The sequence below is a fragment of the Rhinopithecus roxellana genome, chromosome 15 (assembly GCF_007565055.1).
Source record: "Rhinopithecus roxellana isolate Shanxi Qingling chromosome 15, ASM756505v1, whole genome shotgun sequence".
NCBI classification, from domain to species: Eukaryota; Metazoa; Chordata; class Mammalia; order Primates; family Cercopithecidae; genus Rhinopithecus; species Rhinopithecus roxellana.
The window spans coordinates 60,178,534-60,206,233 of NC_044563.1; the positions used below are offsets into that span (position 1 = coordinate 60,178,534).

Sequence of the window (27,700 nt, forward strand, 5' to 3'; positions counted from 1 at the left end):
AGAGGTCAGTGAGGTGACTTCTATCTCCTCCACCAGCATCTATCTCCGCTCCGCGTCGGCATGTGAAGGTAGTATAAGGTCCCTTCTTCTTGTAAGTCGCAGATTCCCAGCCTAGGTGCAGAATACACCCTCTGTGTATTCACCCCCAGCCCAGCTGGGCGATACACCCTCTGTTCCCCGACTGGGTACAGGTCATCTGGATCCTCTGTGTGTGCACCCAGGCTGTACGATCTAGGAGCGTCAGGCCTGGATCCCACTCGCCCCTCGCATGGCATTTAGAAGCGTGTATCACGAGGGCATACAAGGGCATTTGGTACGAGTTCGCTCAATGGCCCAGAAAAGTGGCCTAGTGGCCACGAGAACGCACAACACAATTCACGACGGCCACTACTGCCAGTTTAGAGACTGGAAATATGAAGTCATGTGATCCGCCCCTCCCTTTCCTCGCTTCACTTGCCTGCGTGTCCGGTTACGCCTTCCCATTGGTTGACAACGATCACGCGCTAGCGGGCGGGACCGGAAGCAGGGGTATTGATGAGACGGCCCAGCGGCTCCGGGAGAAGGGATATGGGGGGTGGGGATGGGGGCGGGTGGTTGCCGCGGGAGGCAGTTGCGGGTCATGTGACCGGAAGGGCTCCTGACGGACGCCGTCCCTCCTCTGCGCGGCCTGAGCGCCCGGCCTGACCCCGGCCATGGGGTGCTGCTACAGCAGCGAGAACGAGGACTCGGACCAGGTGCGGCCGCGGCAGGCGGGGCTCGGGAATGAGGGCTAAGACCCTGGGGCATGGGGCCCAGAAAGAAATCTGCGGAGAACGGGCAACCGGACTGCAGGGCTCACTGAATAAGGAGGCCTGGAGGGGACAGATTACACAGGAGACGCCAAGCCGGACTCCTACCCCTGTTAAAGCCCCAGCTTTCTACACGGTCCCCGCCTCGGGGTGTGCAGGCAGCCGCCTGTCCGGCTCGCTCCCACCACTTCCGTTTGCTCCTACCTTCAAAACTTTCCAGATTCAAGGATCCTCAGTCTAGGTCCCCGGGAAACACTCCCTTCCCAGCTTCCTGTGTCTTCTCTGTATTAGTGGGCTTTGCGAATCCATTGTAGGAGTGGGTAAGCTGAGGCCCTGGGTTAGGCTGTCCTGAGATGAATCAGGAATTCGTGTATCGTCTTATTCCCTGGGGTTGCAGAAGGAAGGTCGCTGCTAGTCTAGGGCCAGAAGACGATTCTGGAAGTTGGTGGCCTTTGAGTTGGCCAATGAAGTATTTAATGGATACAGTGAGGACATCGGGACATGTGGGAAATTGGGAAGCAACAAAGAGGGTTTAGCTTTGACTAGATTGTGGGAAACGAGAAATGGAGTTGGAAGTTCATTTGGTTCTGACTTTGGCTTGCCTCAGTGCAGTCTGCCTGGGGCCTGAGGGTTCCTTTAGCTGGAGACATGCCTGTTCTGAGAATTTGGCTGTAGATCTGATCCCTCTGTCGAAAGGCTTAGGCTGGGGAGACCTCTACAGTTTTAAATTCTCCCTCTTCCTCTTAGTGCATTCTCACTTCTCTCCATATTCTAATCCCTGCCCCGCCTGGCCTGACATTCAAGGATGAAGTCTCAAGTTGCTGTCCACTTTCCTTTTTTGATCGTCTCTAACCCTGGATTCTACATTTGAACATATAGTAGACCTGAGAAAGTAGAAAGGTTTCAAGCAGCTCACAGTCTAATAGGGGAGATGGTCACAAAAATAGACTATATCACTGGTACTTGGGAAGTAGTTATTTCTTCAGTGAATGTATTTTGGATTAAGGGCTTAAGCCTAGGAAAATGTCATTTGTATGGGAAGCAAGGGTGGCTTCTGGTTCTCAATTCTCCATACACCCAATGAACACATATTTCCTTTGCTCTGTGTTAGGCATGTGTCATGCCTAATACCTCTCACTTCACCTCCACCTTTTTGAGAAAGAGACAATAACCCTGCCTACGGGGAGAGCTGTGGCCTAGTGGGAAATTGTCCCTTAAAGCATAATGTGGACTCTTGCAGGGAATGAGTCAAGAAGGATTAATGCCTTATGAGAAAGGATACCAGCTTCTACTTGGAAGGGAGAGCTGGGCCTGCTGCTCTCTTGAATCTCTACCTTCTCCGTGGTGGGCTCTCCTTTCTGATCCTAACACCCAGAGAAGGTGTTTAATCACTGCTGGGTGATTTGAGGCCTTATGTAGCAAGAGCCATAACCATCCACCTCCCACAGTCCCTCTTTCAGTTCTTGGGCAGGCTCCTCTCCCACTCTCATCTCTGTCTGTTTATCACAATAAAAAATGTACAACACATTACAGTTTACAAAGGGCCTTGATAGTTATCTAATTTGACTCTTGCCAGACATCTGTCATGTTCGTGTGGGTTATGTCTATTTAAAGGTGAGGAAGAAGTTCAGAGAAGCTAAGTGATTTGGCCAAGCTGAGAAGTGCTAATGCCTAGGTGTTCTGATGCCAAGCCATGTACTTTATCCATGGGGCCAGGCGGTCTCATCTATGCCCCTAGACCAGGTGGCCAGTCATGGGCAGGCTGCTATGTCTGTGCTAAGGTAGACAGTGAAACCCTGCTTCTTGGGTTACACTGACGCAGAGACAAACCTTGATGTGACAAACCTAACCCATGCTCCACTCGCACTTCGGGAGTGGGGTGATATTTGTCTACTCTGAAGGGGGTAGCATGGCCTCTTCTTTAAGTCTAGGTTTCAAGAAAACAACCTTGTTCCTCCCTTGATCTTAGCTGAAGGCTGAGAAGTGATCAGCCAACCTTCTTCTTGAAGAACCCCTGAGAGGGAAGAGACTACTCTGTCCTGCAGGAAGATCTGTCTGAAGTGGAGCTGGGAGAAGAACAGACACATAGGAAGCTAACTTTGGCCTCATTATGGAGCCAGCTTTCCTTAGAAATACATAGTTTTATCTTTGGCAAACATTTTGTCTTTTTAGCTCTTTAATACTGAGCCTGTGTTTTAGGGAGGAAGGGTGTCTGGGAGTTTATAGAGGTGATGGGGCAAAGCCCACAGCTTTTGTCTCTTGCTGCTGGGAACTGGATCAAATTGCCTGAGGACACTTGGGCAACCTAGGCTTGAGAAAGAAGAGTAAGGTGAAAAGGCTGGGCCTCCCTAAGCAGGGCAGGAGGAAGTAGCCCTCTACAAGGAGAGTTGTGGAGTTGTGGGCAGGGGAGCTGGAGCCTGCAGCAGGAAAGACTGAGGAACTGAGACAGGCCTGGAGGGGAGCATTGAGGGGTCTGGCACTGAAGGTTGGTGAGTCAGCATTAGCCAGGATGTCCCCCTGGGCCCATCCTTGGCTTTGTCCAGGGCACTTTTGCTCTTTATGGGTTGGATAGATACCCAGCAGGTCTGTTTTTCCAATTTACCACTGATACAACAATCAAGGATTTGCAGCTGATGGACTCAAGGCAGGGTCAAATCCAGAAATATTACAGTAGATAGAACAGGGGACTGAAACAGGACAAGTAGTAAGACCAAACCAGTGAGGAAGCTTGGTTTGGTCTTACGTTAGTTCAGGGGTTGTGATTATCAGCATAGGCCAGCAGTAACAGGGCTGCTGAAAATTTACATGGGCTACTCAGATGGTTTAGCAAGGGCGGGAATAGCTCCATTGTTGTTTGTTTTGAGATGGGGTCTTGCTTTCTTGCCCAGGCTGGAGTTCAGTGGCACAATCCTAGCTCACTGCAGCCTCAAACCCTGGGTTCATACAGTCCTCGCACTTCAGCCTCCCAAGTAGCTGGGACTGCAGGGCTCACACTACCAAGTCCAGCTAATTTTTTTTTTTGTAGAGACAAGGTCTTGCTTTGTTGCCCAGGCTGTTCTCAAACTCGTGGACTCAAGCAGTCCTCCTGCTTTGGGCTCCCAAAGTGTTGGGATTCCCAGTGTGAATCACCACACACGGGTACAGCTCTACTGCTCAGATCAGGATACACCTCGTACACTCAGTTTGATTCTGGGAGTCACATAGAAAAAGAGCACCAGAGCACAGGAGGGTGAACACCTTCCTAGGGACCTGCCTTCAAGAAGGGAACACACTTGTACTGTGTGACCCAGGGCTGGGCTGGGATTCCTGCCCTGACATAGTTTGAGAAATGGCCATGGAGAGGTTGGGCTTGCTTTCCCTTGGGGCCTAGGGCCTTGTCTGGACTTGCCAGGGCTTCCATCTTGGAAGGAAACAGCTTTGCTGGGGAGGGCCTGGTCCTGGGGGATGAGGAGGGCTGTTCTTGGGCTCCTGACTTGCACTGGTTTCCCCTTTAGCTCCCATTGCTTTGCTATGTCTCAGCTCCTCTGTCTTCCAGCCTCTAGTATCCTTTCTCTGCCAGGTCCTAGAATGTTTTTCAAGCTCCAGGGCTGTTGCTGACTATCTGCTTTGTGCCTCTGTCCATTTTTTCAGGGCCTCTAGGACTGCCTGGCTCCCCTCTCGTTTATCCTAGAACACCAACTCAGCTGAGCTCCCAAGGATAGGCAGGAACTGAGTCTTATCTGGCATTCCATAAAGCTGGGCGCTTTGGATATTCCTTATAGAAATATTTTTGGTGTTTAAGGTCAGAGCTGGGCTGAGGGTAGCACCCATGAAAGGCAGGATCTAAGGGTCCTGGGGCTGACTTCTCTCCCACTTCTAGGACCGAGAGGAGCGGAAGCTGCTGCTGGACCCTAGCAGCCCCCCTACCAAAGCTCTCAATGGAGCCGAGCCCAACTACCACAGCCTGCCTTCCGCTCGCACTGATGAGCAGGCCCTACTCTCTTCCATCCTTGCCAAGACAGCCAGGTAAATGTCAGAGGACCAGGCCTGGGTCAGAGCTCCTCTATCCATATTAAAGGCTAGGATAGAAGGAGCGAGGCTCAGGACATGAGGGATGGGACAAGGTCACTGGAGAGAGGTGCCTCCATGTCCAGCCCTGCTCCAGTAGGCAGGAGGGAAACTGGTGTCAGATAGCCCTGGAGTTGGTACCTGGCACTGAGTCCTGTTTGTCCTTCTCAAAAGCACCTGTCATGTCATCTCTGTCTCTTCTCCCCAAAGCAACATCATTGATGTATCTGCTGCAGACTCACAGGGCATGGAGCAGCATGAGTACATGGACCGTGCCAGGCAGTACAGGTGAGCAACTGGCCAGTGTGGGTCCCTCCGGCTACTTGGGCTCCTACCCTCCATCACTGTTCCAGCTTCGGAGCCTGGCCCCTAGTCCAAGCTTCTCATTTGGTGCAGCCCTGGAGACTGACCACAGATCACTTGGGTGCTTCAGTAAATATTCATGTCAGCCCTGTTTACCCTGTGACACTCTCGAGGGCGTTGAGGCCAAGGGAGGTGGGCCTAGAGTGAGTCTGTGATGAGCTGAGACCTTCCCTCCCAGATACCCGCCTCGGCACCCTGCTTCTCTGGCCTGAGGGGATGAGGCTTACTTGGGCTGGGCAGGGCAGACTGTGGCTTAACTGCCTACCCCCACCCCCTCTCTCTTGGTCAGCACCCGCTTGGCTGTGCTGAGCAGCAGCCTGACCCATTGGAAGAAGCTGCCACCGCTGCCGTCTCTTACCAGCCAGCCTCACCAAGTGCTGGCCAGTGAGCCCATCCCATTCTCTGATTTGCAGCAGGTGAGACACCCCTTGCCTGCCCCTGCCCACCCTTCCCACACTGCCCAGGGTATGGCAGAGGGTTCATCCACTCTGCCTCAGAGGAGGTAGGGAAGATGGAGTTAGGGAGCCTGGTAGCCTTGTGGGCCCCAGTTCCCTCTCACCTCATTCTCTTAACTTATGTCTTTCCTATCTCCTTCCCGCAACCTTTATTGTTTCACTCCCCTTTGTTCTTTTCCTTCTGTCTCTCCCATCCCTGTCTTTCTCTCTGCCTTCCTGTTCCCCATCATTCTGTCCTTCTCCTTCATCACCATCTTATCTCCCCTCCCTCTTTTTCCTGATTGGCCTCCTCACCTGTCTCTGTTCCTCTCCTCCCCGGCCCCTCTCTGTCTTAGGTCTCCAGGATAGCTGCATATGCCTACAGTGCACTTTCTCAGATCCGTGTGGACGCAAAAGAGGAGCTGGTTGTACAGTTTGGGATCCCATGAAGAGAGGGGTCCTTGGACAGCTCTTCTCCTCTCTTCATCCCATCTCTACCCCACCCCCTTGGCCCCCAGCCTCACTGCGGCTTATACAGTACCCTAACCTGCTACTAATCACAGAGAAAAATGTGAAGAAGGAGGAAAAGAGGAAGGCTAGAAGCCTGAGCAAGTGAGGGTAGAACCTTTTGGGACTGGCCTTTGAAGCTCTGGCCAGGGATGGGGTGGGGGCCAAAAGGACAGAGCCTGGTATGTCGTCATAGTCATTGAGAATGTGGAGATACCAGTTTGGGTGGGGGGTGATCACCAGGGGACCTAGGGAGATCCCCTTCCCACCCTCTCTCTTGGCCTCAAAGTCACTCCTGCCCCCTCTCCCTGACTTGGTGCTCACAGGCACCTCACAAGGGTTTGTGATCAGGGTCTGGATGAGCTTGAATTTGAATGAATTCAGTTTGTATTTCTAGAACCCTGGGTTTTTACATGTTTAGTCTTTTTTTTGTTTTGGTTTGTCACCCTCGATAAAGGAAGTATATTCATCCATGTGCTGGTTCTGGCCCCTCTGTCCTATCCATTCTACTTTTGACTACTCAGGTCTATGAGAGTAAGATGGGGGGAAGGGGACATCTTCCAGAGGCACTGAAGATGAATCCAAGAGATAAGGGTTTAGGGTGTCAGCTCTTAGCTGAGACCTGGCTTGGGCTAACCTCAGATTGGATGAGACTGTTCTTGTCCCTTGTCCAGTGATGATGGGAACACTGTCAAAGCTGAACAGACCTGAATCTGAGGCAGCTTTGATTCTTGGGGGCCCTGCCTCAGACTCAGTGGAATTACCAACAGCCCCTGGGGGTGAAGGGAGACACTGCGGGTCGGGGGGTGGAGAGTGAAAGCAGACTAGACTCTTCTGGGAATATCTAATAGGGAGTCAGCAAGCAAATGTTTTTAAGCAGAAGATTCTTTTTATCAAATGAAATCCTAAGCAGAATCCCAGCATATAAAACATAGAATGGAATTACTCTGATCTGATTGAAGTGGAGGCTGGTTTCAGAGATCATAGCCCATCTTCTTGGCCTGTCATGGAGGCCTGTGAGGCATCTCTACAGACCCTGGTACTCTGAAGAGTTTGAAAATTACTGATCTATTTTAACCCCCAAATCTCTAAGCTGAAAAGTACAAAGGGGCCCAGAAAGTTAGATAAATTTCCCAAGGCTATGTGGTAAACCCAGGTCTCCAGTCCCAGACCAGCAGGCCTTTCCCTCAATTGCCTCCCTTTTTCAGCAAAATAAGACTAGAGCTGGCCAGGTATAGTGGCTTATATCTGTAATCGTAGCACTTTGGGAAGCTGAGGTGGGCGGATCACCTGAAGTCAGGAGTTTGAGACCAGCCTGGCCAATATGGCAAAACCCCATCTCTACTAAAAATACAAAAAAAGGCCAGGGGTGGTGGCTTACACTTGTAATCCCAGCACTTTGAGAGGCTGAAGTGGGTGGATCACCTGAGGTCAGGAGTTCGAGACAAGCCTGGCCAACATGGTGAAATCTTGTCTCTATTAAAATATAAAAAATTAGCTGGGTGTGGTAGCAGGCACCTGTAATCCCAGCTACTCAGGAGGCTGAGGCAGGAGAATTGCTTGAACCCGGGAGGCGGAGGTTGCAGCGAGCTGAGATCACACCACTGCACTCCAGCCTGGGCGACAAGAGTGAAACTGTCTCAAAAAATAAAAAATGAAAAAATAAAAAAAATTAGCCGGTCATGGTGGTGTGCACCAATAATCACAGCTACTAGAGAGGCTGAGGCAGGAGAATCTCTTGAACCTGGGAGGCAGAGGTTCCTGTGAGCCAAGATCGTGCCACTGCACTCCAGCCTGTGCAACAGTGTGAGACTCTGTCTCTAAAAAAAAAAAAAAAAAGAAAAGAAGGCTAGAGCTACTTGCAGTTGCCTGAGTTAGAGAACATCTCTACAAGGTGTAAGTGACTTCTCATCTGCTCAACAGCTCAAATCATTTATTGTCAAACCATGCTGTCTATTCTCAGGCCTTTAGGACTACTAGGGTCGTGGGAGCCTCAAAGTGTATTCTGCTTGATCCGGGCCTTCTTGGGCTTGATGTTCATGCGTTTCCAGACTTCAGCTGTGGTGCGGTCTGCTTTGGTGACCCCACTGAAGTCGAACGTGGTGATATGGGGCAGGGTGCACAGCACATATTGCCTGTGGGGAAGACTCAGGCTGGGGGCCAGACCCCCCACCAAAATCCCTTTCCCCCTCCACCAGTTGCTGTTGTCTTCCCAGACTGCAAGGAATGGAGGGACTTGAGCTTAGTTTGGGGAAGATTAAGTTTATCCTGACTGAGAGCAAAGAATGCTTAGAGGTCGGCTACCCACTTCCCAGGTCTAAGCATGGCAGAAGAATGGTCTTAGATTTCTTGTTTCTCCTCCTCCTTTCCCTTAGGGGAGCCCAGCTAGACCCTACCTCCAAGGGGCAGGGCACTTACCTATACCCTTTCTCTTCCTCCATGGGGTTCCCATGGAGTGTCAGGCTCCGGAGCCGAGGAAGGACAGCCAGCTTATTCACCTCCCCCAGGTGCTGGATGCTGTTGCCATGAAGATAGAGGACACTCAGGTTGAAGAAAGTTGTTAGGACCTGTTGGGGAAGGAAACCAAAAGCCAGGCTAGACAGGACAGGACCCTTAATCTCTGCTCAGGGCTGATTCGTGGGCAGAGAAGAAAGAATGTGGGGAACAACCTGCCCTCCACTCCAACCCTCCACAGCCATACTGTATGACTCTAACCTACTTTTATTTACCTTTTAAGACATACAGGGCATCACACTGAAAAGGAGCTGTGATCTGAGGGTCAGGAGTATGGGCCTGGGTACCAGCACTGCCAGTGACTTGCCTCTCCTGCCTCTCTCTCAGCCTTAGTTGCCCCTTCACTGAAGACCTTGCCAGCTTTGGTGATCTACGATTCTATCACAGCAAGCAACGGGAAGACAGAGAATCATGCTAGGCACATAAGAAGCTTTTAAAATACTGATTAAATTGAGATCACCACACCAGGGGAATAGTTTCCAAATCATGCTCCAGCTCCTTTTCCCTCTTAGGGATCTTGGACCAGAAAAGGCCAAACTTTATTTCTTAAAACTTGAATCTGAGTTCACAGAAAGTAAGTGCTGTACTTTTATTGACTACCTCTTCCACAGGAGAACCCAGCACAGGACACAGTGGGTGCCCAGTGACAGTTACAATTTTACCTCAGCCTCTGATGTACTAGTTGTTTGTTGGTTTTCATGTACTTTCATTCAATCCTCACAAAACCTTTATGATACTGGCATATTATCCTCATTTTTCAGACAAGGAGGCTGCAGTTTTGAGAGGTTAGGTAGCTTGCTCAACGTCAGTAAGAGGCAAACCCAGGATTTGAACCTACATCTGTCTGGCCCCCTAGCCTTGTGCTTTGGACTGCACCACGCTGCCTCACTACTTCCTTGATAACACGTAGGAGTGGAGAGGTTGGGGGCTGAACAAAGTGGCTTCAGGCTCCCCCGACTGGATTCCTAGTGTTAGGAACTCACAGGGTCAATGGAAGTCAGGTCATTAAACGACAAGTCGATCCAGGCCAGGTTCTCTGGGTGCTCCAACAGCTGTGAAGCCACCTGGTTGAAGTCTCTCAGATCATTGAGAACATTGTTATTCAGCCACAGGGACTGGGTCAGTGATTTCCCTGACTTTGAACGCTTCAGTGGTCGTAGTCCTGTCCTTGGCTCCTCATTTACCAGGTCTGTGGGGACAAAGTGAGACTTGGGTATCATCTTTGCTTTTCTGGCTTGAGGGGGTGAGAAGGGACAGAGCTGGAAAGATTAGCCATCCAAGCTGTAGCTGAGTCTAGTGCAACCCTGTCCCATAGCTTCCAGCAATCAGTAAGTTTAAATTAAGGGCCAGAGACTTCCATCTCAAACTCTTGGCTTTTCAGGTTACATGGACTTCTCATGTCCACTGTACCACTGGGTCTTTTGTATACTAAACCAGTGTCAGGTTGAGGAAAACTAAGAACGAGAATTGTTGGGCTTGAGCCGAGTAGATGATAACACAAAATCCTGAATTAACCACTAGTAAAGCCTCTAGAATTCACTTCAGTGGAATACACTCTGATATCCTCCCTCTTTTTCCATTAATGTTGAGTACCTGCAGTATGCCAGGTACTGGATATACAGTGATAAACAAAATGAGAGTCAGTCTGTTGCAGACTTTGTATGAATAATAGGGCAGAGAGCAGACATTTGTGCCTTCGAGGAGTTTATACGGGCAAGATGGGAGCAAACTGGCAATATGATGTGATAAGTGCTATATAATAGTCGTTTCGTAGCAGCACAGAAGAGAGGCTATTGACCCAGTATGGGAGCTCAGGGAAGTTTCCCAGGGCAGGTGAAGCCTGAGCTGAATCTCAGTGGATTAGGAGATGTTTTTCAGGCAAAGAAGGGTAAAAAGGCAGGGAACAGCATGAAGAAAGGTATAGAGGTACAGGACAGCCGGGGAGTCTGGGGCAGGTTTGTGTGCCTGCACAAGTGCTCGCACGCACTGCACAAGGGGGACAAAGAGGAAAAGAAGAGGCAGGAATCTAGTCAAAAGTCTCGAATGCCAGGCTGAGGATCTTGGGCTTTACCCTGTAGGTAATGGGAAGGCACCAGACTGTTAAAAGCAAATGATTCAAATCTTTTATTTCAGAAAGATCACTCTGAAGTGTCAGTGTGGAATATGGATTTTAGGGAGTGAGTTGGACCGAATGACCAATTTGGCTGTTTGAGTCATCCAAGCAAGACATGAGAGGGACGGACCTACAATCAACATAATTTGGTTGACTGGATGTAAAGGTAGAAGAATATTAAAGGGTGGTGGCCAGTTGTATTAACTAGTAAGGAATTACAGGAAGAAGAAACAGCATTGGAAAGGTGAAGAGTTCAGGCTTAGCTTTGGTGTGTTCGAGGTTCCTGTACAAAAAGGTGGAGAAGCCAAGTAGGTAGTTGGAAATGAAGGTCGGAAGCTCAGGAGACACAGACTTGAGAATCGTTAGCAAAGAAGGCATACAAGTTAGGGAAAGAGATGAGATTCCTCTTGGAGAGTGAGGGTAGGGAGGAAGGTCAGAGGAAGAAGAATCCATTAGAGAAGTTAAATAATCAGAGAAAATCAGGAGAGGACAGTTTAAAGATGTTCAGGGAGTAAATAGTTTATAGTAGTAAGTTCCAGGGAGGTAAAGACTAAAAAGTAATTTTGGCAACTTAGAAGTCCCTGGTAACCTTGGCTGCTTCAGTGGAATGGCAAGGGTCTGGGGGCAGAAGCCAGATTGAAGTGAGTGAGTTCAAGAGTGAATGGAGGCTGGGTTCATGCCTGTAATCCCAGCACTTTGGGAGGCCAAGGGAGGAGGTTTGCTTGAGCCTAGGCGTTTGAGACCAGCCTGGGCAACATCACGAAACCCCGTCTCTACCAAAAAAAAAGTGAATGGATATCAGCAGTTAGCATAAACAACATCCTCAGAAAGTTTGGCTGAGGAGGAGAGAGAATAGGGAATAGGATTATGTTAAAACTCAGGTGTATGGAACACCCCAAACCCTCATTCCCACTTTTTCAAAATGAGGTCCAGAAAGAGGATGGGCCTTGCCCAAGTTCAAAGTCATAGAGTCAGAACCAGATGCCAGGTCTGGCTGAGGTAACTGTATTTTTCCCATTGCTGCTAAGCCTTTGGTTCCCTAGTTCACCTCTGGGGAAGGAAGTATTTAGTATTTGCCGAAGCTAGCCAGCTTTCTTCACTCTCTTTTCTGCTCTCTACTGGAAGGACACCCTTTGCCCTTCCACCCCCACCTCGCCTCCTCCTCAGCTGCAGGTCAGGCAGCATCCACCAGATGGCTCTCTGCCTTAGTCCTAGAGTGAGCAGGACCCACAGTTGGGGCCTGAGGTTGCAGGAGGGTACTAGAACGGCGTACCCCAGCTCATGAATTCCTAATCCTGCCTCCCTCCCCACACCTCCTGAAAACCCTGAAACAGAATGACACAGATGAATCAAAATTAAGGTCAAAATAACCCCACATGAACTAGTGCCCCATGTGATAAGGTAGCAGCTTGGGGAATGCCACCAAGCATGGGCTGGAGGCCAAGCTCAGAGGGAATCACTGGTGGGACTTTAGGAGTTGCCTAAAACTTGATGCTGGCTGGAGCTGCTCTTATCAGGGATGGAGTGGTATATCCAGGCTGCCACAGGTTGCTGCTCCTCTCAGATTCCACCAACACCCTATACTGCCTAAGAATCTATAAAGTTTCTTGTTCAGAGTAGGCCAAAGCAGGTCTGGAAGCTGGACCACAAATATCAGTGCTTTGAGAACTGGGGAACATTTAGCTCCAGGAAGATCTGGGAAATTATGTTCCTGTTTTCCTTTCCCTGAAAGGCTGCCATGTAGCTGTTTCCATCTGTCAGAATACAAGTTAGTTTGATAGAACTTCCCTGTGTCATCCCTCAACCACAAACTGGAAGGGGTTGGTAGGTGTATATATGGTGGGAGACTTCCTTAACACTCTAGGTTTGTGAAAAGTTAGAGGATCTGGGTTGGTGGGAGCACAGATTAGATGCCTTCCAAAGGCACTGCCATTTTATATTCTGTAATATATATTCATTCAGCAAATAGTGTGCCAAGTACCCCCAGACTCTATTGTATCCCTTAACCCCAGCTGTAAATAAGTTTTTCAGAAGCTCGGGGGAATCTGAAGGGACTCTGACCTTTTGGGCCTTTGATGTCTCTCACACATCTAGCAAGGAGCACAATACCTGGCATATACATATGACACACACACACACACACACACACACACACATATAAATGCTTAATAGTAAGTGCTCAGTAAATACTGAATGGTCGAAAGAAGGATGGGGCATCTGTACCAATTACGTTTTGTGATGTAGAGTTACCCTTGGTACTGCTTGTCTCTCTCCCAATTCTGGGGACTCCATAGAGGGCAGAGCTACACCTCCTCCATCAGAGTTAGAAATTCCCATGATAGGTAGAAGGTATACTTCCCTCCCACCTCTGTCATTTCACCCATCTTAGAGATAGTTACTATTGCAGCTAAAACCGCTTGTGAAACATGGACTACATCAGAAGTGATGCAGTGCACAATAAAGATCACAGTAGGTGGCTGTGTGCTCGTGAGAGAACAAATATGAGTTACCACTGTGGCTGATGATAACGCAAGTAGACCCTAAACCCAAGCTAAGACTGGTGCTATTTGCCAGCTTCCCGAGCTTAAAGGTGGTGGCTACCAATTGCCTGAGAGAAGACTAAAGTCAAATAATAGTTCTAAGACAGTGGATGTTAACATACATTCTGTGAGGACAGATGGACTGATGCTTTAATGAAAGAGCGATAACAAAAGCCAGGGATGGCGGAACTTCCCTAGGAAGATCGGATAACTCATTGGGAATATGACATGGCTGAGAGCCTCCCTATGTTCCCTCCTGAAGGGACTAGCTACCCGTTTACAAAGACATTGAATGGCAAAATGGTAGCGAGTGTGGGCAGTGTTGGAATCTGCAGTAAGTGTAGATGATGATGGAATAAACTTGGATATGGCTGGAATGAGTGTAAGAAATTTGTCAGTAAGTATTTAAACTGGAAATATGCCAGTTTGTTGATAAGACCCCTCATGTTTGGCCAGTCAGAATAGGCTTGTGTCTGCAGACAGAGGAGAAGGGTTTTGCCTACTTGCTGGGACTCCATAGGAGCCTGTGTTTTCCTCCTCTCTTCAGGTAAAAAGAGGAGAATAAAACTATTGGCTGGTAGACTGGCTTCCCAGTTTTCTTCCACTTGACTTTCCTGCTGTAGCCTGGCTTCTTTTAAAGATGATCAACTACTGTGATAGCCCCCTGTTTCCTTTCAGATTTGCTCCTTAAAAAAAACAAACAGGGGCACATGTTCTTAGGATCTCCTGGGGCTGTGTCAGGGGCAAAAACAAAACAAACAAAAAGACAAAAAAAAAAAAAAAAACCTCTCACTCTCCCCTACCCTCCAAAAGACAGTAGCAACACATCTGCAAGCATATAGGAAGACTCTCTTTAGGCTTTTAAGTAGAAGAGTATGGTTTCTCCCTAGGGACCACACTGGGCCTGCTGCCTTAGTGAGTGGAGTGCTGTGCTCTGGGGGCTGACCTTGAATGACGTGGATGCTTCTGAAAGAGTAGTCAAGAGGGGGCTCCTGTACCGAAGTGTTCATATAGTCCCGTTTGTTCATAGTTCAGGCCATCATTCATCAGGTGAAAGCAGGTGCCCTGGGAGTCCGGGTTCAGCCTGGGAGGACAGAGAAAGACAGGTGTTTCAAGTACACCGGCCTTCAGGTTTCCCCCTAGTCTTCCATCCCTGCTTTCTATCCTCTACTACTCTAGGCCTGCCTGGCTGTATTTCCATTTTAAGATATGAATCACTATTCCTTGCATGTATAGAGCACTTTCTACTTCTCAGAGCACCTTCACATCTCTTAGAACTCATTTGAGAGTTGTAACACCCATTTCTTTGTCTGGAAAATGCCAGATGAAGAAACTGAAACCCGGCCGGGCGCGGTGGCTCAAGCCTGTAATCCCAGCACTTTGGGAGGCCGAGACGGGCGGATCACGAGGTCAGGAGATCAAGACCATCCTGGCTAACCCGGTGAAACCCCGTCTCTACTAAAAAATACAAAAAACTAGCCGGGCGAGGTGGCGGGCGCCTGTAGTCCCAGCTACTCGGGAGGCTGAGGCAGGAGAATGGCGTAAACCCGGGAGGCGGAGCTTGCAGTGAGCTGAGATCCGGCCACTGCACTCAGCCCGGGAGACAGAGCAAGACTCCGTCTCAAAAAAAAAAAAAAAAAAAAAAAAAGAAACTGAAACCCAAGGGGTAAAAGGACTTGCCTGGAGTTAAGCCAATGAGTCAGTTGTAGACTGCAGTCATAATCTCCTGACTCTGAGACCCTTTCTGTTACTCTACAGTAGCTACCATGGAGACTGTCTTGATACCCACCTTCTGGTGACATCAACTGGGCTATTCTATTGCTTAACAAATCCCTGAGGGCCTGCACTACATCTGATTGGTGTCTGACTGCCCCTGTCAGTCTGGCCCAGCTGGGGATTTGCCACCTTCTCCGCTTGGCTTTGGTGTCAGCTCCATTACCTTTCCATCCAAAGACCCTACTTTCAGCCCTATCCTGAATGTAGCCATACACATAAAAACATACACACACACAAAACCAGAGTCTACCTCTCACCTGTCACTGATGCCTGAAACTCCACCATTAGGGATTCATTCCTGTGGGTTCAGGGATTGTTTCCGGTTAAAATGGAAATACTCCCTGAGAGGGATGAACACAATGTTGTTATCAGTCACTTGCAATGTGGTATGAATTGTCTTATCAGATGGTTTCCAATTTGTTAGCTAAAGTAAAGCTGAGGTTTTTCTGGAGACAAGAGAGAACCATGAGAATACTACTCACCTGGGATAAAGAGCTGACAACATACTTTAACAAGGGGTTTGTGTGTGAATCACACAAGCAAAAGACAAATTGACAAGATAAGGACAAGAACTTGTCCCAGTCAACCTCCCCTTTCTCATTCCATCCACTGCTGCTACCTTTGTATTATTATTTGTATTACTTCATCTGCTTTCCAAAAGGATTTCAGGTTTACAATAATACAGTCATAAAACAGATGATTTGCAGAATACTGCTGTCCACTAGAAATATAATATCACAAATGCAAGCCACATATATAATTTAAAATTTTCTAGTAGCCAAAATAAGTAAAATGAAATGGTAAAATTAATTTTAATAACTTTATTTTACCCAGTATATCAAAAAATCATTCAATATGTAATCAATATTAAAACCTTCTGAGATATTTTACACTTACAGCACATCCCATTTTGGACCAGCCTACCTGTCAAATGTACATGACTAGTGGCTACTATACTGGACAGTGCAGATTAGAAAGTTAAAAATGGGCCGGGCGCGGTGGCTCAAGCCTGTATTCCCAGCACTTTGGGAGGCCGAGACGGGCGGATCACGAGGTCAGGAGATCGAGACCATCCTGGCTAACACGGTGAAACCCCCGTCTCTACTAAAAATACAAAAACTAGCCGGGCAAGGTGGCGGGTGCCTGTAGTCCCAGCTACTCGGGAGGCTGAGGCAGGAGAATGGCGTAAACCCAGGAGGCGGAGCTTGCAGTGAGCTGAGATCTGGCCACTGCACTCCAGTCTGGGTGACAGAGCGAGACTCCGCCTCAAAAAAAAAAAAAAAAAAAAAAAGTTAAAAATGGAAGAGAAAGATCAGAAACTAGATTACAGGAAGAGAGAGATGTGCCAGGCACTTTAAGAATCTAAGCCTACATTTAGCTCTGAAATTCCTGGCAGCCAAAGCAAAAAGAGAAACCTTGGGATTGCAGTTCTCATCATTGGATTCAAAGGATAAATTAGTTTGCAGAGACAATGAAATTGGCAAACAACCTTAAAATGGAATTTCTTACTCGGGAGGCTGAGGCAGTTGGATTGCTTGAGCCTAGGAGTTGGAGGTTGCAGTGAGCTACAATTGTGCCACTGCACTCCAGCCTAGGTGACAGAGCAAGACCCTGTCTCAGAAAAAAAAAAAAAAAAAAAAGAAGAAGAAAAGAGAAAAAAGAAAGAATTTCTGTTAAAAACCAAGGACCTGATATCTTATAATTCAGCTGAAGCTTAATACAGTTCAAGTAAATTCTTTTTTTGGCAATTTAACATATACATGGATAGAGTTCAGTAGGTTTAGAGGAAAATTAATGTCTTGTTCTGAAAAAATAGCAGTCCCAACTGAGCTTTGGGGAAGTGCCAGCTTGAGTCACTTCACAGCTTCTGTTATGAACTGGTCCCATGGGCATGGATTCTCAATTAGGGAGACTTGAATCTTTTAGATATTAAATCTACAGGCAGACAACAAAGAACACATTATTCTTTTGTAAAAATAGAGGAACCTGCTGTGTACTATAGAACTAGAGGAACCTAGCTTATACAGAAGCCCATCCCACTTCAGCACCTACAACAGATTTTATACCTTTGAACAAGATTGGATACTTTTCTCAAAGTAAATACTGGGTTGGCACCCCAGAGTTATGCACCACTGAACATGGATTTTAACTTAAAATACTTAAGGGCAGATTTTTACTGTTAGTTTTCTTGACTATCAGAGAACCCCAGTGCAGTTCCTAAAGACTTCTGATTTCGTGTAGCACCAGCTCCTGTTGCATTTTCTGAATTAGTATTACAAATGGATCCCCAAGAAGCTGGTTAAATTTTTAGCCTTCTGCATTTAAGCTGTAGCCCAGGCTGTGAGTTAGTATCGCGTCTTATTCATTATCCAACATAGAACCAGGTTTACAACAGGCACTCAGAAAATGTTTCTGGGATGAATGAATGAGAAACTGCCAATTCTGAGGATTTCTGTTTCAGAAGAGTTGATGCTAAGCTGTTCTAACAATTGGCACCCAGGTTCAGCTGTTTCAGTCCACACCTTGTTCACAGTAAGATATTCAGTTCAATTCAGCAAACATTTGTTGAGTGCTTGCTGCTCTGTGCCTGACCAGAAGAAATGAAGCCAAGATACAAATAATAGAACTCTGTCATGAGCACAGAAAGACCTGCTGAGTTTCTACTGATTGTGGCAAACCAGCTTGCATCCAGTTCCAAGTAACAGCTGCCCACTTAGTGAGTACTCTAAGTATGTTTCAACACTCAGTTCTAGTGTACCCTCTTCTATAAAGCCTTTCTTTTCCAGATAAAATTGGTTAATGTGTCCTGTGTTAGGCTGATTGTTTTGGTGATCCCTATTCATGGTCTCCCCTGTATCCATCCCTTTTTGCCTATAACATTATAGTCCCATCTCACTCTGATGCTGGGCCCAGACATATGACTTGTTTTAGCCAATGGGATGTCGATAAACATGAAACAAACAGAAGCTTTAAAGGAGGCCTTCTTGCTCTCTGCCAGTGCCATGAGAACATGGCTGATCTGCTGAAGGGTTATGAGATGTGTAGGTGAGAGACATGCGAAGGAGCCAGTGATTCCAGCTGAAGCCATCCTAGACTAACCCACAGTCAGCCTACCCCCAGTCAAGATCAGGAGAGTCACCCAACCCACGGATGACTGCCAACACATGAGTAAGCCCAGCCAAACCAGAAGAACCATCCAGCTGACTCTAAGACTTAGAAGCAATAATAAATGTTTATTATCTTAAGCCACTGTGTTTTGGGATGGTTTGTTACACAGCAATAGCTAACTTCTGCATGCCCCCACTGTACTTTGAACAAAATTTTATTGAACAAAATTTTATTTCAGCCTGTTTACTCATCTGTGAAATGGAGACAAACCCTACTTTTAGAACCATTGTACATCTGGCATCAGGTGCTCAATAAATGGAAGCAGTTGTATTCTATGTTAATTTCATTATAACCAACTTTGTTTACTCCCTATAAGCTTGAGGACAGGGACAAGACTCAGACTTCTTTCTCCCTTCTCATCATTACCCCACATTGAGCCTGGCAAAAAAAAAAAAAAAAAATGCATATTCACTAAAGGTTTGATGGACAAATGAAAATGGATGGACAATGGAAAAATGAAAGAAGAAATGAAGGAATTAATGGAGTCTCCAAGGTATCACATAGAGAGCTTGACTGCTGGAGAGAACTGACAAAGCCTTGATGCTGCCATGCTTAATCCTGTGGCTGTGTTTTTGGAGTCAGTCTTTCCCATCTGCTATTCTGGCTTATGACCAGGAGATAATCAGATGCCAGCACCTTCATCTGTCCAGACTGACTGACTTGATGAATGACAGGGTTAGGGGAATACCTGCCTTGTTTCGGAACTGGAATTTCTCATTTCCAAATTGACAGTATCTTTAACTGTTTTGTTTTTTAATTGTAAAAGCTAATATGATAGATGATAGATGAATAAAGTGAAATGACATGGAGAAGAACATCAAATAGGAACTCAAAGTTTGAATCTCCATTAACAGTTTGGGAATATAACCTCCTAGAATGTATAGCTAATAAGGTTTTATATATACACACACGCACGTGCGTGGTTTTCTTTTTTCTTTCTTTCTTTCTTTTTTTTTTTTTTGAGACAAGGTCTCACTCTGTTGCGCAGGCTGGAGTGCAGTGGTGCCACTTCAGCTCACTGCAACCTCTGCCTCCTGGGCTGAGGCAATCCCACCACCTCAGCCTCCCGAGTAGCTGGGACTACAGGCACACGTCACCACACCCTGCTAATTTTTGTATTTTTTTTGTAGAGACACGGTTTTGCCATGTTGCTTAGGCTGGTCTCAAACTCCTGGGCTCAAGCTATTTACTTACCTTGGCCTCCCGAAGTGCTGGGATTACAGGTGTGAGCCACTGTGCCCGGCCTAGATTATGTATATTTTTAAATAAACAATATTCTTTTATAAACCTATTTTTAAATTTTCGAATTATTGTAGATTATTAGCCTTTTTAATAGTTGCAAAGTATTTTATATTATGTATCATACTTTAATGTTATTCACTTAATTTAACTTTATTTAACCAATCCCAAGTTGACAGAAAACTTTTCAGTTTTGGGAAATTACTAAAGTTTGTAATTTGATTGTTGCTAGCCTATTCCTGACCTCTCTCAGGCAAGTTGCAACATAACACAGGAAGCTTTGAGGAATAATCACATAAATCTGATAGGAGATTCAACAGCCTGGCCTGAGAGTTTCTGATGATGGACTGATGGTAGAAAAAAAATCAAAGACAGCTATGAAAAATCTGCCACGTATTTAGCCAGGCATGGCAGCTCACACCTGTAGTCCCAGCTACTTGGGAGGCTGAGGTAGGAGTATGGCTCAAGCCCAGGAGTTCGAGGCTGCAGTGAGCTATGACTGTGCCACTGCACTCCAGTCTGGGCAACAGAGCAAGACTCTGTCAAAAGAAAAAAGAAAGAAAAATCTGCCACATAATCTAATATATTCTGGGAGGTTATATTCCCAGGTGCCAAAAGGAGGCCCAAGATTCAACCTGGCTTCTGTTTACCCGCCTCTACTACCATCTCAACTACAATTCTGCAGTCCAGCCAAATGTAACTACTCACCGTAAGTTCCTCAGAGCTGCCGCTGGGCCTCTTAAGTGGAACAGTGTCTCCTTCCAGCTCTGTCTGCTTGGAATATAGTTTTTCTTTCCTCCTTTTGCTTTGCTAATTCTTACTTCAGGGCTCAGATCAGGTTTCAACTTTTCTGAGAAGTCTACCTTTATCCTAAAATCTGTAATTATAGTGCTATGATTGCCATGGTAGCACTCATAACACTATAATTATCTGCTTACTATCTGTATGTCCATAAACACCACCAGGGCAGAAACCATATTTTTCTTACAGTTGTATCTCATAGTGCTGGCAAGTAGTAGGTGCTTAACAAACACATTAAAAATTGCAACTAAATAACACTACAAAGGAGAGGAACATGAGGTTGCTCTAATTGAGGGATCTGACCTGGTCTGAACAGTCTACAGGAAGACATTCCTGAAGAAGTGACTGAGAGAAATCCAAAGGATAAGTACAAATTAACTTATGGGGTAGGGGGTGCTGTGGAATGAGCATTCCAGGCAGATGTGACTGCTATATGCAAAGGTTCTATGGTGGAAGGGTACTTGGAAATTTTGAAGACCTTAAAGGTTATATAACTGAAGGGGAGAGGAGGAGGAATATGTATGGTTAGATACATATTCTAACCATATGGTTAGAGAGATGGAGAGATGGGAGCAATAGGAAACCACAAAGTATTAATATTAAATGGGGGTTGGCTGGGCGTGGTGGCTCACGCCTGTAATCTCAGCACTTTGGGAGGCCAAGGTGGGCAGATGACCTGAGGTTGGGAGTTCGAGACCAGCCTGACCAACATGAAGAAACCCCATCTCTACTAAAAACACAAAGTTAGCAGGATGTGGTGGCGCATGCCTGTAATCCCAGCTACTTGGGAGGCTGAGACAAGAGAATCGCTTGAAACCGGGAGGTGGAGGTTGCTGTGAGCCAAGATTGCGCCATTGCACTCCAGCCTGGGCAACAAGAGTGAAACTCTGCCTTGAAAAAACAAAAAAGAAAATTGGGGGTGGGGTGGAGAGTGAACAATTATCAGCTTTGCATTTTGAAGGATTACTCTGGTTGCAGTATGCAAATATGGCAGGACCTATATAAAAGATATTCAGGAAGTAAAGCTGATAAGACTTAATGATAGATGGGAAATGGAAGAGGTATTAAGTAAATGGAAGAGGTATTAACTCTTGGGTTTTGGGCTTGTGTATATTGTGGATAAAGGTAGGAGCACTGGAAGAGATCCAGACTTGGAGGAAAGGGTTGGGATACACAGAGATTGGTTTCAATTTCGGAAATGTAGAGTTTGGGTTGCCTTTGAGGTATCCTAAAGGAGATGTTGAGGAGGCAATTGGCTATATAGATCTGGAGCTTAGAGATGAGGGCTGGGCTAGAGATACACACTTGTGTACATTTGCATACAGGTGGAAAATGAAGTTGTGGGTGTGGAGGGGTACCCAAGAAGAGAATATAGAGTGCAGTAGCAAGAGGCGTAGGCCCAAACCTGGGAGAACTTTAAGGTAGTAAGTGGACCAATCAGGGCTAGCTAGCCACCAGCTAGAAACCAGCTAATCATGGTGGTCACTTCAGACATGGGTGCTGTGTTAGCCCTTCTGTTTCCTGTTTAGTTAAAAATGTTCAAGTCTCATTGTCTTAGTCTCTCTAGTTCCTTTTCCCCATTAAAACTTTCAGGGGAGGGGCCGGGCGCGGTGGCTCCAGCCTGTAATCCCAGCACTTTGGGAGGCCGAGACGGGCGGATTACGAGGTCAGGAGATCGAGTCCATTCTGGCTAACACGGTGAAACCCCGTCTCTACTAAAAAATACAAAAAACTAGCCGGGCGATGTGGCGGGCGCCTGTAGTCCCAGCTACGTGGGAGGCTGAGGCAGGAGAATGGTGTGAACCCAGGAGGCGGAGCTTGCAGTGAGCTGAGATCCGGCCACTGCACTCCAGCCTGGGCGACAGAGCGAGACTCCGTCTCAAAAAAAAAAAAAAAAAAAAAAAAAAAAAAAAAACTTTCAGGGGAGGATCTGAAATTCATTCCAGCGGAAGTGTAAATAATCCAAAGTAGGCCATACAGGTTCCTTTTCCCTGGGGCAGTTTAACTTGTTCCTTGGGACAAGTCCTTCAGCTATAGAGGCAGTAGGCTGAAGCTAAAGAGACTTAGCTGGAAGTTGGAGAACTGGAGTCTAGTTCTAGCTCTGTCACTAATTTGGTGTGTGGCCTTGGGCAAGTCCCTTTTCTCTAGGTTTCAGTTTTCCAATCTGTGAAATGACGATAAATATCTTTGATTCACAGAGCTGTTAAGAGTATCAAAAGACAGACTGTGAAAGCATTGGGTAGGTTACTAAACGTAATAGATCTGTCGTGAGGACTAAAAAGAAGGAAGCTCTAACTGTAGAGCTTTGAATAGCGGACCATGGAGAAGGTGTGGGGAGAAAAGGGAATCTGGGGACAGGTTGAGAAGGGGTTTTACTCCTTGGAAGAGGAAGGAAAGAGGCACTCCACACCCCAGGAAGTTTCCTACATCTCCAGAATTAGGGTAGGGACTGCGATTTACTCTATCTAACGCCAACCACATGTCTTGGAAGGAGGTCTCAGTTCCTCAGAGGAAAACCCCATTTCTGAGGGCGTTTCTGATCTCCCACGTTATGCCTGGAACTTGAAGCATCCGATTTTGGGAGCCTTATGTTTGCGTTGGGGGCGGGGTTCGTTGTTTTGTTTGTTTTGTTTCGTTTTGTTTTGAGATGGGGATATCGCTCTGTAGCCCACGCTGGAGTGTAGTTGCGTGATCACTGCAACTCACTGCAGCTTCAATCTCTGGGCTCAAGCGATCCTCCCACCTCAGCCCCCTAGTAGGTGGGGCCACTGGAGCGCGCCACCAAGCCCGGCTAATTTTTTTGTATTTTTGGTAGAGACAGGGTTCGCCATGTTTCTCAGGCTGGTCTCGAACTCCTGGCCTTAAGCCATCCGCCTGCCTTTGTCTCCCAAAGTGTTGATTACAAGCATGAGCCACCGCTCCTGGCCCTGGGGGAGGTTCTTAAGCATCCCCAAATCTGTATGGATATATATCTCAACGCCTTTCCCTCCCTCTGTTCCCCTTGCCCAGTTTTGTCCCATGTGAGTGTTGTGTCTTGTTCACTGTGAAAGGTGATGAGGGTCGGGTGGGGAAATCTCAGATATCCGAGCAGGGAGGTTCTTAGTCATTCTGTGAGTGCCCCTCCCTTCTCCATAGATCTCTTGTCCCCTAGACCAGGTTTCCTGTTTTCCCGCCCGACTCACCCGCAGTCGCTTCCTCGCCAGTCTTGGCGTGCCACTGCCTCACGGTTACTCAGGGCAACTCCATGGCAACTGCTTTCGTCACCACGACCCGGCAGGCGCCATAAAAACTGACGCGGTGCTTACCGGGACCTGTAGTTTGTCATGGGCGGGGCTCTAAGGCCGCGGGTGACGCTGGGATTTGTGGTTCTCTTTGCCTTCAAGTCTAGGCCGGGGTCCGGAAGCGGTGATACCCCTTCTCTTTCCCAGTGGCCCTCAAACTTCCTTTTCCCGGGTCCTTAAGCGTGCCCCGCGTAAGTCAACGGCCGACAGAGGCCAATCAGAGGGCCGCGCGAGGGGGCGGGGCCATAGTTTAAACTAATTGTGCGTTCACAACGCTGGCGCTAGCCCACGACTAGGTACGATTCGGGTGAGTAGCGAGGCAGAGCGCGAGCGCGCAGCCAGGTAACCGGCGTGGGCACGCGTTTGGCGTGCGGCCTGGGCACCCGCAAGGGTGCCAGGCCTAAAAGGGGTGCTAGAGAGGCCGGTGCGAGCATAAGGCCTCCTCCTTAACCGAGTCCGAAAGGGCAGAATCTAGCGGGGTAAGGTTTGTGAGGAGAGGCGCCTGAGGGGGAGGAGCCGGGGGGGTGCCTTAAAGGGGAGGGTCTGTTTGGGGGCGTGTCTGTGGAATTAAGTCTGAAGGTGACGGGGGTCGGGGGTAGGGCAAGTTCCTGAAAGGCTTGTAAGCGAAGGGTCGGGTCGTGGAAAGTCTTCGTCTTTTATCGGTAACAATGGCAGTAATTATGGTAGTGCAGTAGTCAGCATTTTCTGAGCTACACCGTCCACAATGACCTGCGAAATGTTTATCTTTTTAATCTCCTAACCACCTGTTATACTTTAAAGATGGGGAGCCTGAGGTTTGTAATGTTTAGCTTGGCCTGGTTTACGTAGGCAGTGCGAGGTTGGCTCTACTTGGGGTTTTGCGGGTTGGGCATAAATGGGGACGGGGAAGGTGCTGTGTGGGGGCGTGCGTTGTCTTAGACTGGTCAGTGTATTTTGAGCCTCACTTTTCATATATGTAAACGGTGACCTTACCTGCCTTACCTACTTCCTGGGGTGGTTGTCCTGGTCAAAACAGGTATGTCTTTTTTTTTTTTTTTTTAATAATTTTTTGGTTTGTTTTTGTTTGTTTTTTCATCCACAGACTCTCACAGATAACATGTTTCATACACGCACCTCGGAGAGTACAAATTTATGACTATAAATGGGGTGACTGTGTGAAGATTGTGGGTGGGCGGGAGCCCACTGGGTTAATGCTGCCGCCTATGGGTACTCTCTTTTGCTTACCTCTGAGTTAGCGCTTGTCATCTGTTAGTTTTGTTTTGTTTTGTTTTGTTTTGTTTTGTTTGTTTTTTGAGACGGAGTCTCACCCTGTCGCCCAGGCTGGAGTGCCGTGGCACGATCTCGGCTCACTGCGAGCTGTGCCTCCCGGGTTCAAGCAATTCCCTGCCTTAGCCTCCCAAGTAGCTGGGATTACAGGCGCCCGCCACCACGCCCGGCCTGTCATCTGGTATTTTAAGAGTCTATGCGAGTTTGTCTGCCCTTCTAGATAATGAGAGACTTTTTCGTCACTGCATCCTAATGGCCAGGCAGGATTTGCGACATGTAATGGGAATAAATGTATGCTTTGGGATAATTTCTTGGGCTGAAAGGGCACAGGAACTTCGCTTTCCCGTTTTCATTTAGTGGCATTTGAACCTCAGTATTAAGCTGTCTTCTCTGGAATGGCACTCCTTCTTGAAAACGTGATGATAGTTTCTTGCTTTAATACATAGTTCCCTCTCTCTAGTATCTGTTGCCTGGTTCTGTGTTTCCAAACTTCTGGGTTGTCTGGTCTTTAAAGCTTTAATGGTGAGGGAGTTGGGCCTGTCTTTACTGCTGTGAATAGATGGGAATCTGGGGCGAACATGAGGATCATGTAAGGTGCTTTCTGTCAGCACAGATGGGTGTGTGTTTCTTCTCTCCCACTTTCTGTGTGATATTTTCTTCTTTAGAGGAAGAACCACATACTTCTTTGTGAAAGCTTCAAAAGTACTATTTTCTTAGCCTAAGTTCAAGCAAGGGATGACTAATTGTAATGTCTGAGCTTTTAGTTCAAAGCGAAAAGCTGTACATTCCAAAAGCTTAAAGATCTTACCTGAAAGCGAATTAAGAAACATAGAATTCTTTTTTACATGTGGAACATGGAAGTGGGAAGAATGCCTTGAAACAAAACTGAATTCTAGAACTGTTAGGATGAGGGCATAGCGCTGCTTGGGTGGCTGAACAGAGCTGATCAGTGGCTGTTTGGACAGCTGTGTTTAATTGATAAAACTATGATCAGAAGATATTAGGTTGGTGCAAAAGTAATTGCAGTTGTTGCTGTTGAAAGTAATGGCAAAAACCGCAGTTACTTTTGCATTAACCTAATATATGGTGTGGTCATTTAATTCAGCCTCTTACCCAGTGTACACTAAACATACCAAAAGGTGTTGTCCAGACTCAAAGTGAGTACTTTCTAGAATGAGATCATTCCCAAAGTCAATCCATCTCTATGTTGAACAATTTTAATTAATAATTATTATTTTGTAGCTGGGCATGGTAGCTTGCCCTGTCATCCCAACTACTCTGGAGGCTGAGGCAGGAGGATTGCTTGAGCCTAGGAGTTCTTAGCTAGCCTGGGCAACAGAGTGAGACCCCCAACTCAATTAAAATATGTATATTGTTTTGTATTTTTAGTGATTATTTTGTTTTACCCATGTATGTCTGCTGTTGGCTGTTTCACCGTTCTTCCCTGCATTTTATTCCTTCCTTTTTTATTGCATAGATATATACATCCCCCAGATGTTTGCTTCAGTGAGAATTTGTTAGTGGTAAATACTGTCTTCATTTTAAAAAAATCTTTATTTCACTTTCAGTCTTTTGTTGAGACGGAGTCTCGCTCTGTCGCCCAGGCTGGAGTGCAGTGGCCAAATCTCAGCTCACTGCAAGCTCCGCCTCCTGGGTTCACGCCATTCTCCTGCCCAGCTCACTTTCAGTCTTGATTGGTAGTTTAGCTGGGTACTAGGCTTCCAATTATTGCCTCTTAGCACTTTGAAAGTGTTTTTTCAGCCGGGCGCGGTGGCTCACGCCGGTAATCCCAGCATTTTGGGAGGCCAGGGGGGCGGATCACAAGGTCAGGAGATCGAGACCATCCTGGCTAACATGGTGAAACCCCGTCTCTACTAAAAATACAAAAAAATTAGCCAGGTGTGGTGGTGATCGCCTGTAGTCCCAGCTACTTGGGAGGCTGAGGCAGGAGAATGACGTGAACCTGGGAGGCGGAGCTTGCAGTGAGCTGAGATCACGCCACTGCACTCCAGCCTGGGCGACAGAGCGAGAATCCGTCTCAAAACAAAAAACAAAAAAACCCGAAACTGTTTTTTCATTGAAATTCTGGCTTTTTGTTGTTACTCCTGAGAACTATGCTTACAGATTAACTTATTTAATTGTAGGTAACCTGTCTTTCTTTCTCGTTGTTTTTAAGATCCTCTTTGCTGTCATTTGTGTTCTGTACTTCCATTACATGGCGTGAATTTAAGTTTCTTTTCTTTTCTTTTCTTTTTTTTTTTTTTGAGACGAAGTCTCGCTCTATCGCCCAGGCTGGAGTGCAGTGGCCGGATTGCAGCTCACTGCAAGCTCCACCTCCCGGGTAGCAGCTCACTGCGTCACCCTCCCGAGTAGCTGGGACTACAGGCGCCTGCCACTTCACCCGGCTAGTTTTTTGTATTTTTTAGTGGAGACGGAGTTTCACCGTGTTAGCCAGGATGGTCTCGATCTCCTGACCTCGTGATCTGCCCGTCTCGGTCTCCCAAAGTGCTGGGATTACAGGCTTGAGCCACCGCGCCCGGCCATTTTCTTAAATCACTATATACTGGGGGCATATAGTAATTCCTTAATCTGAAATTTCATGTATTTTCACTAATTGTGTAAAAATTCCCAATCATTATCTCTTTACCTCTCTCAGATCTCATGCTTAACTTATGTTGAACTTCCTCATTCTGTCATCCACATCTTATTCCTTCTTTCATAATTTCCATTTCTATTTTTCTGTGTTAACTTGTGGATAATTTCCTTATATCTATCTTCTAGTTTACTAGTTTACTCTTCAGCTAGGTTTGATTTGTTTTTTGAATTCTTATTTTTATTAGCTAACTTTTTCATTTATTGGAAG

The 27,700-nt window shown here is 47.0% G+C and overlaps 3 protein-coding genes across 6 annotated transcripts in view; 2 read left to right on the plus strand and 1 right to left on the minus strand.

Annotated features, from left to right (window-relative positions):
• The first annotated feature begins 525 nt into the window (after positions 1-525).
• Positions 526-9,651, plus strand: LAMTOR1 (late endosomal/lysosomal adaptor, MAPK and MTOR activator 1). Of its 2 annotated transcripts, none has more exons than XM_010366918.1 (5): positions 526-734; positions 4,648-4,793; positions 5,046-5,123; positions 5,488-5,614; positions 5,989-6,612. In XM_010366918.1, exons 1-5 carry the CDS (start codon positions 693-695, stop codon positions 6,079-6,081), a joined length of 486 nt encoding a protein of 161 aa, XP_010365220.1. In that variant the 5' UTR covers positions 526-692; the 3' UTR covers positions 6,082-6,612. The 2 variants fall into 2 exon arrangements, with proteins under 2 accessions (XP_010365220.1, XP_030773340.1); XM_030917480.1 differs by lacking the exon at positions 5,989-6,612 and adding an exon at positions 8,981-9,651 and having other exon boundaries at positions 536-734.
• LOC104665158 (leucine-rich repeat-containing protein 51) lies at positions 7,812-23,929 on the minus strand. 3 transcript variants are annotated; one of them, XM_010366915.2, is made up of 6 exons: positions 23,473-23,929; positions 15,340-15,423; positions 14,253-14,390; positions 9,637-9,842; positions 8,558-8,706; positions 7,812-8,274 (listed from the first exon to the last, which is right to left on the minus strand). In XM_010366915.2, the coding sequence occupies exons 3-6, from the start codon at positions 14,332-14,334 to the stop codon at positions 8,133-8,135; spliced, it is 579 nt and encodes a 192-aa protein (XP_010365217.1). In that variant the 5' UTR covers positions 14,335-14,390; positions 15,340-15,423; positions 23,473-23,929; the 3' UTR covers positions 7,812-8,132. The 3 variants fall into 3 exon arrangements, with proteins under 3 accessions (XP_010365217.1, XP_030773338.1, XP_010365218.1); XM_030917478.1 differs by lacking the exon at positions 23,473-23,929 and adding an exon at positions 20,198-20,270; XM_010366916.2 differs by lacking the exon at positions 14,253-14,390 and having other exon boundaries at positions 23,473-23,600.
• The window catches only part of NUMA1 (nuclear mitotic apparatus protein 1), an 81,752-nt gene continuing 77,948 nt past the window's right edge, over positions 23,897-27,700 (plus strand). Inside the window, exon 1 of the mRNA XM_010366907.2 lies at positions 23,897-24,050. The gene's annotated coding sequence lies outside the window, so the exon portion shown is untranslated. The remainder of the gene's footprint in view (positions 24,051-27,700) is intronic.

Coding starts and splice junctions, on each gene's coding strand:
- LAMTOR1 (XM_010366918.1), top strand. CDS start 693: ATGGGGTGCTGCTACAGCAGCGAGAACGAGGACTCGGACCAG. Junction 735..4,647: donor AGAACGAGGACTCGGACCAG/GTGCGGCCGCGG, acceptor TCCCACTTCTAG/GACCGAGAGGAGCGGAAGCT. Junction 4,794..5,045: donor ATCCTTGCCAAGACAGCCAG/GTAAATGTCAGA, acceptor TTCTCCCCAAAG/CAACATCATTGATGTATCTG.
- LOC104665158 (XM_010366915.2), bottom strand. CDS start 14,334: ATGAACAAACGGGACTATATGAACACTTCGGTACAGGAGCCCCCTCTT. Junction 8,707..9,636: donor ACCTGACTTCCATTGACCCT/GTGAGTTCCTAA, acceptor CTTCCCCAACAG/GTCCTAACAACTTTCTTCAA. Junction 8,275..8,557: donor GAGGAAGAGAAAGGGTATAG/GTAAGTGCCCTG, acceptor TCTTCCCCACAG/GCAATATGTGCTGTGCACCC.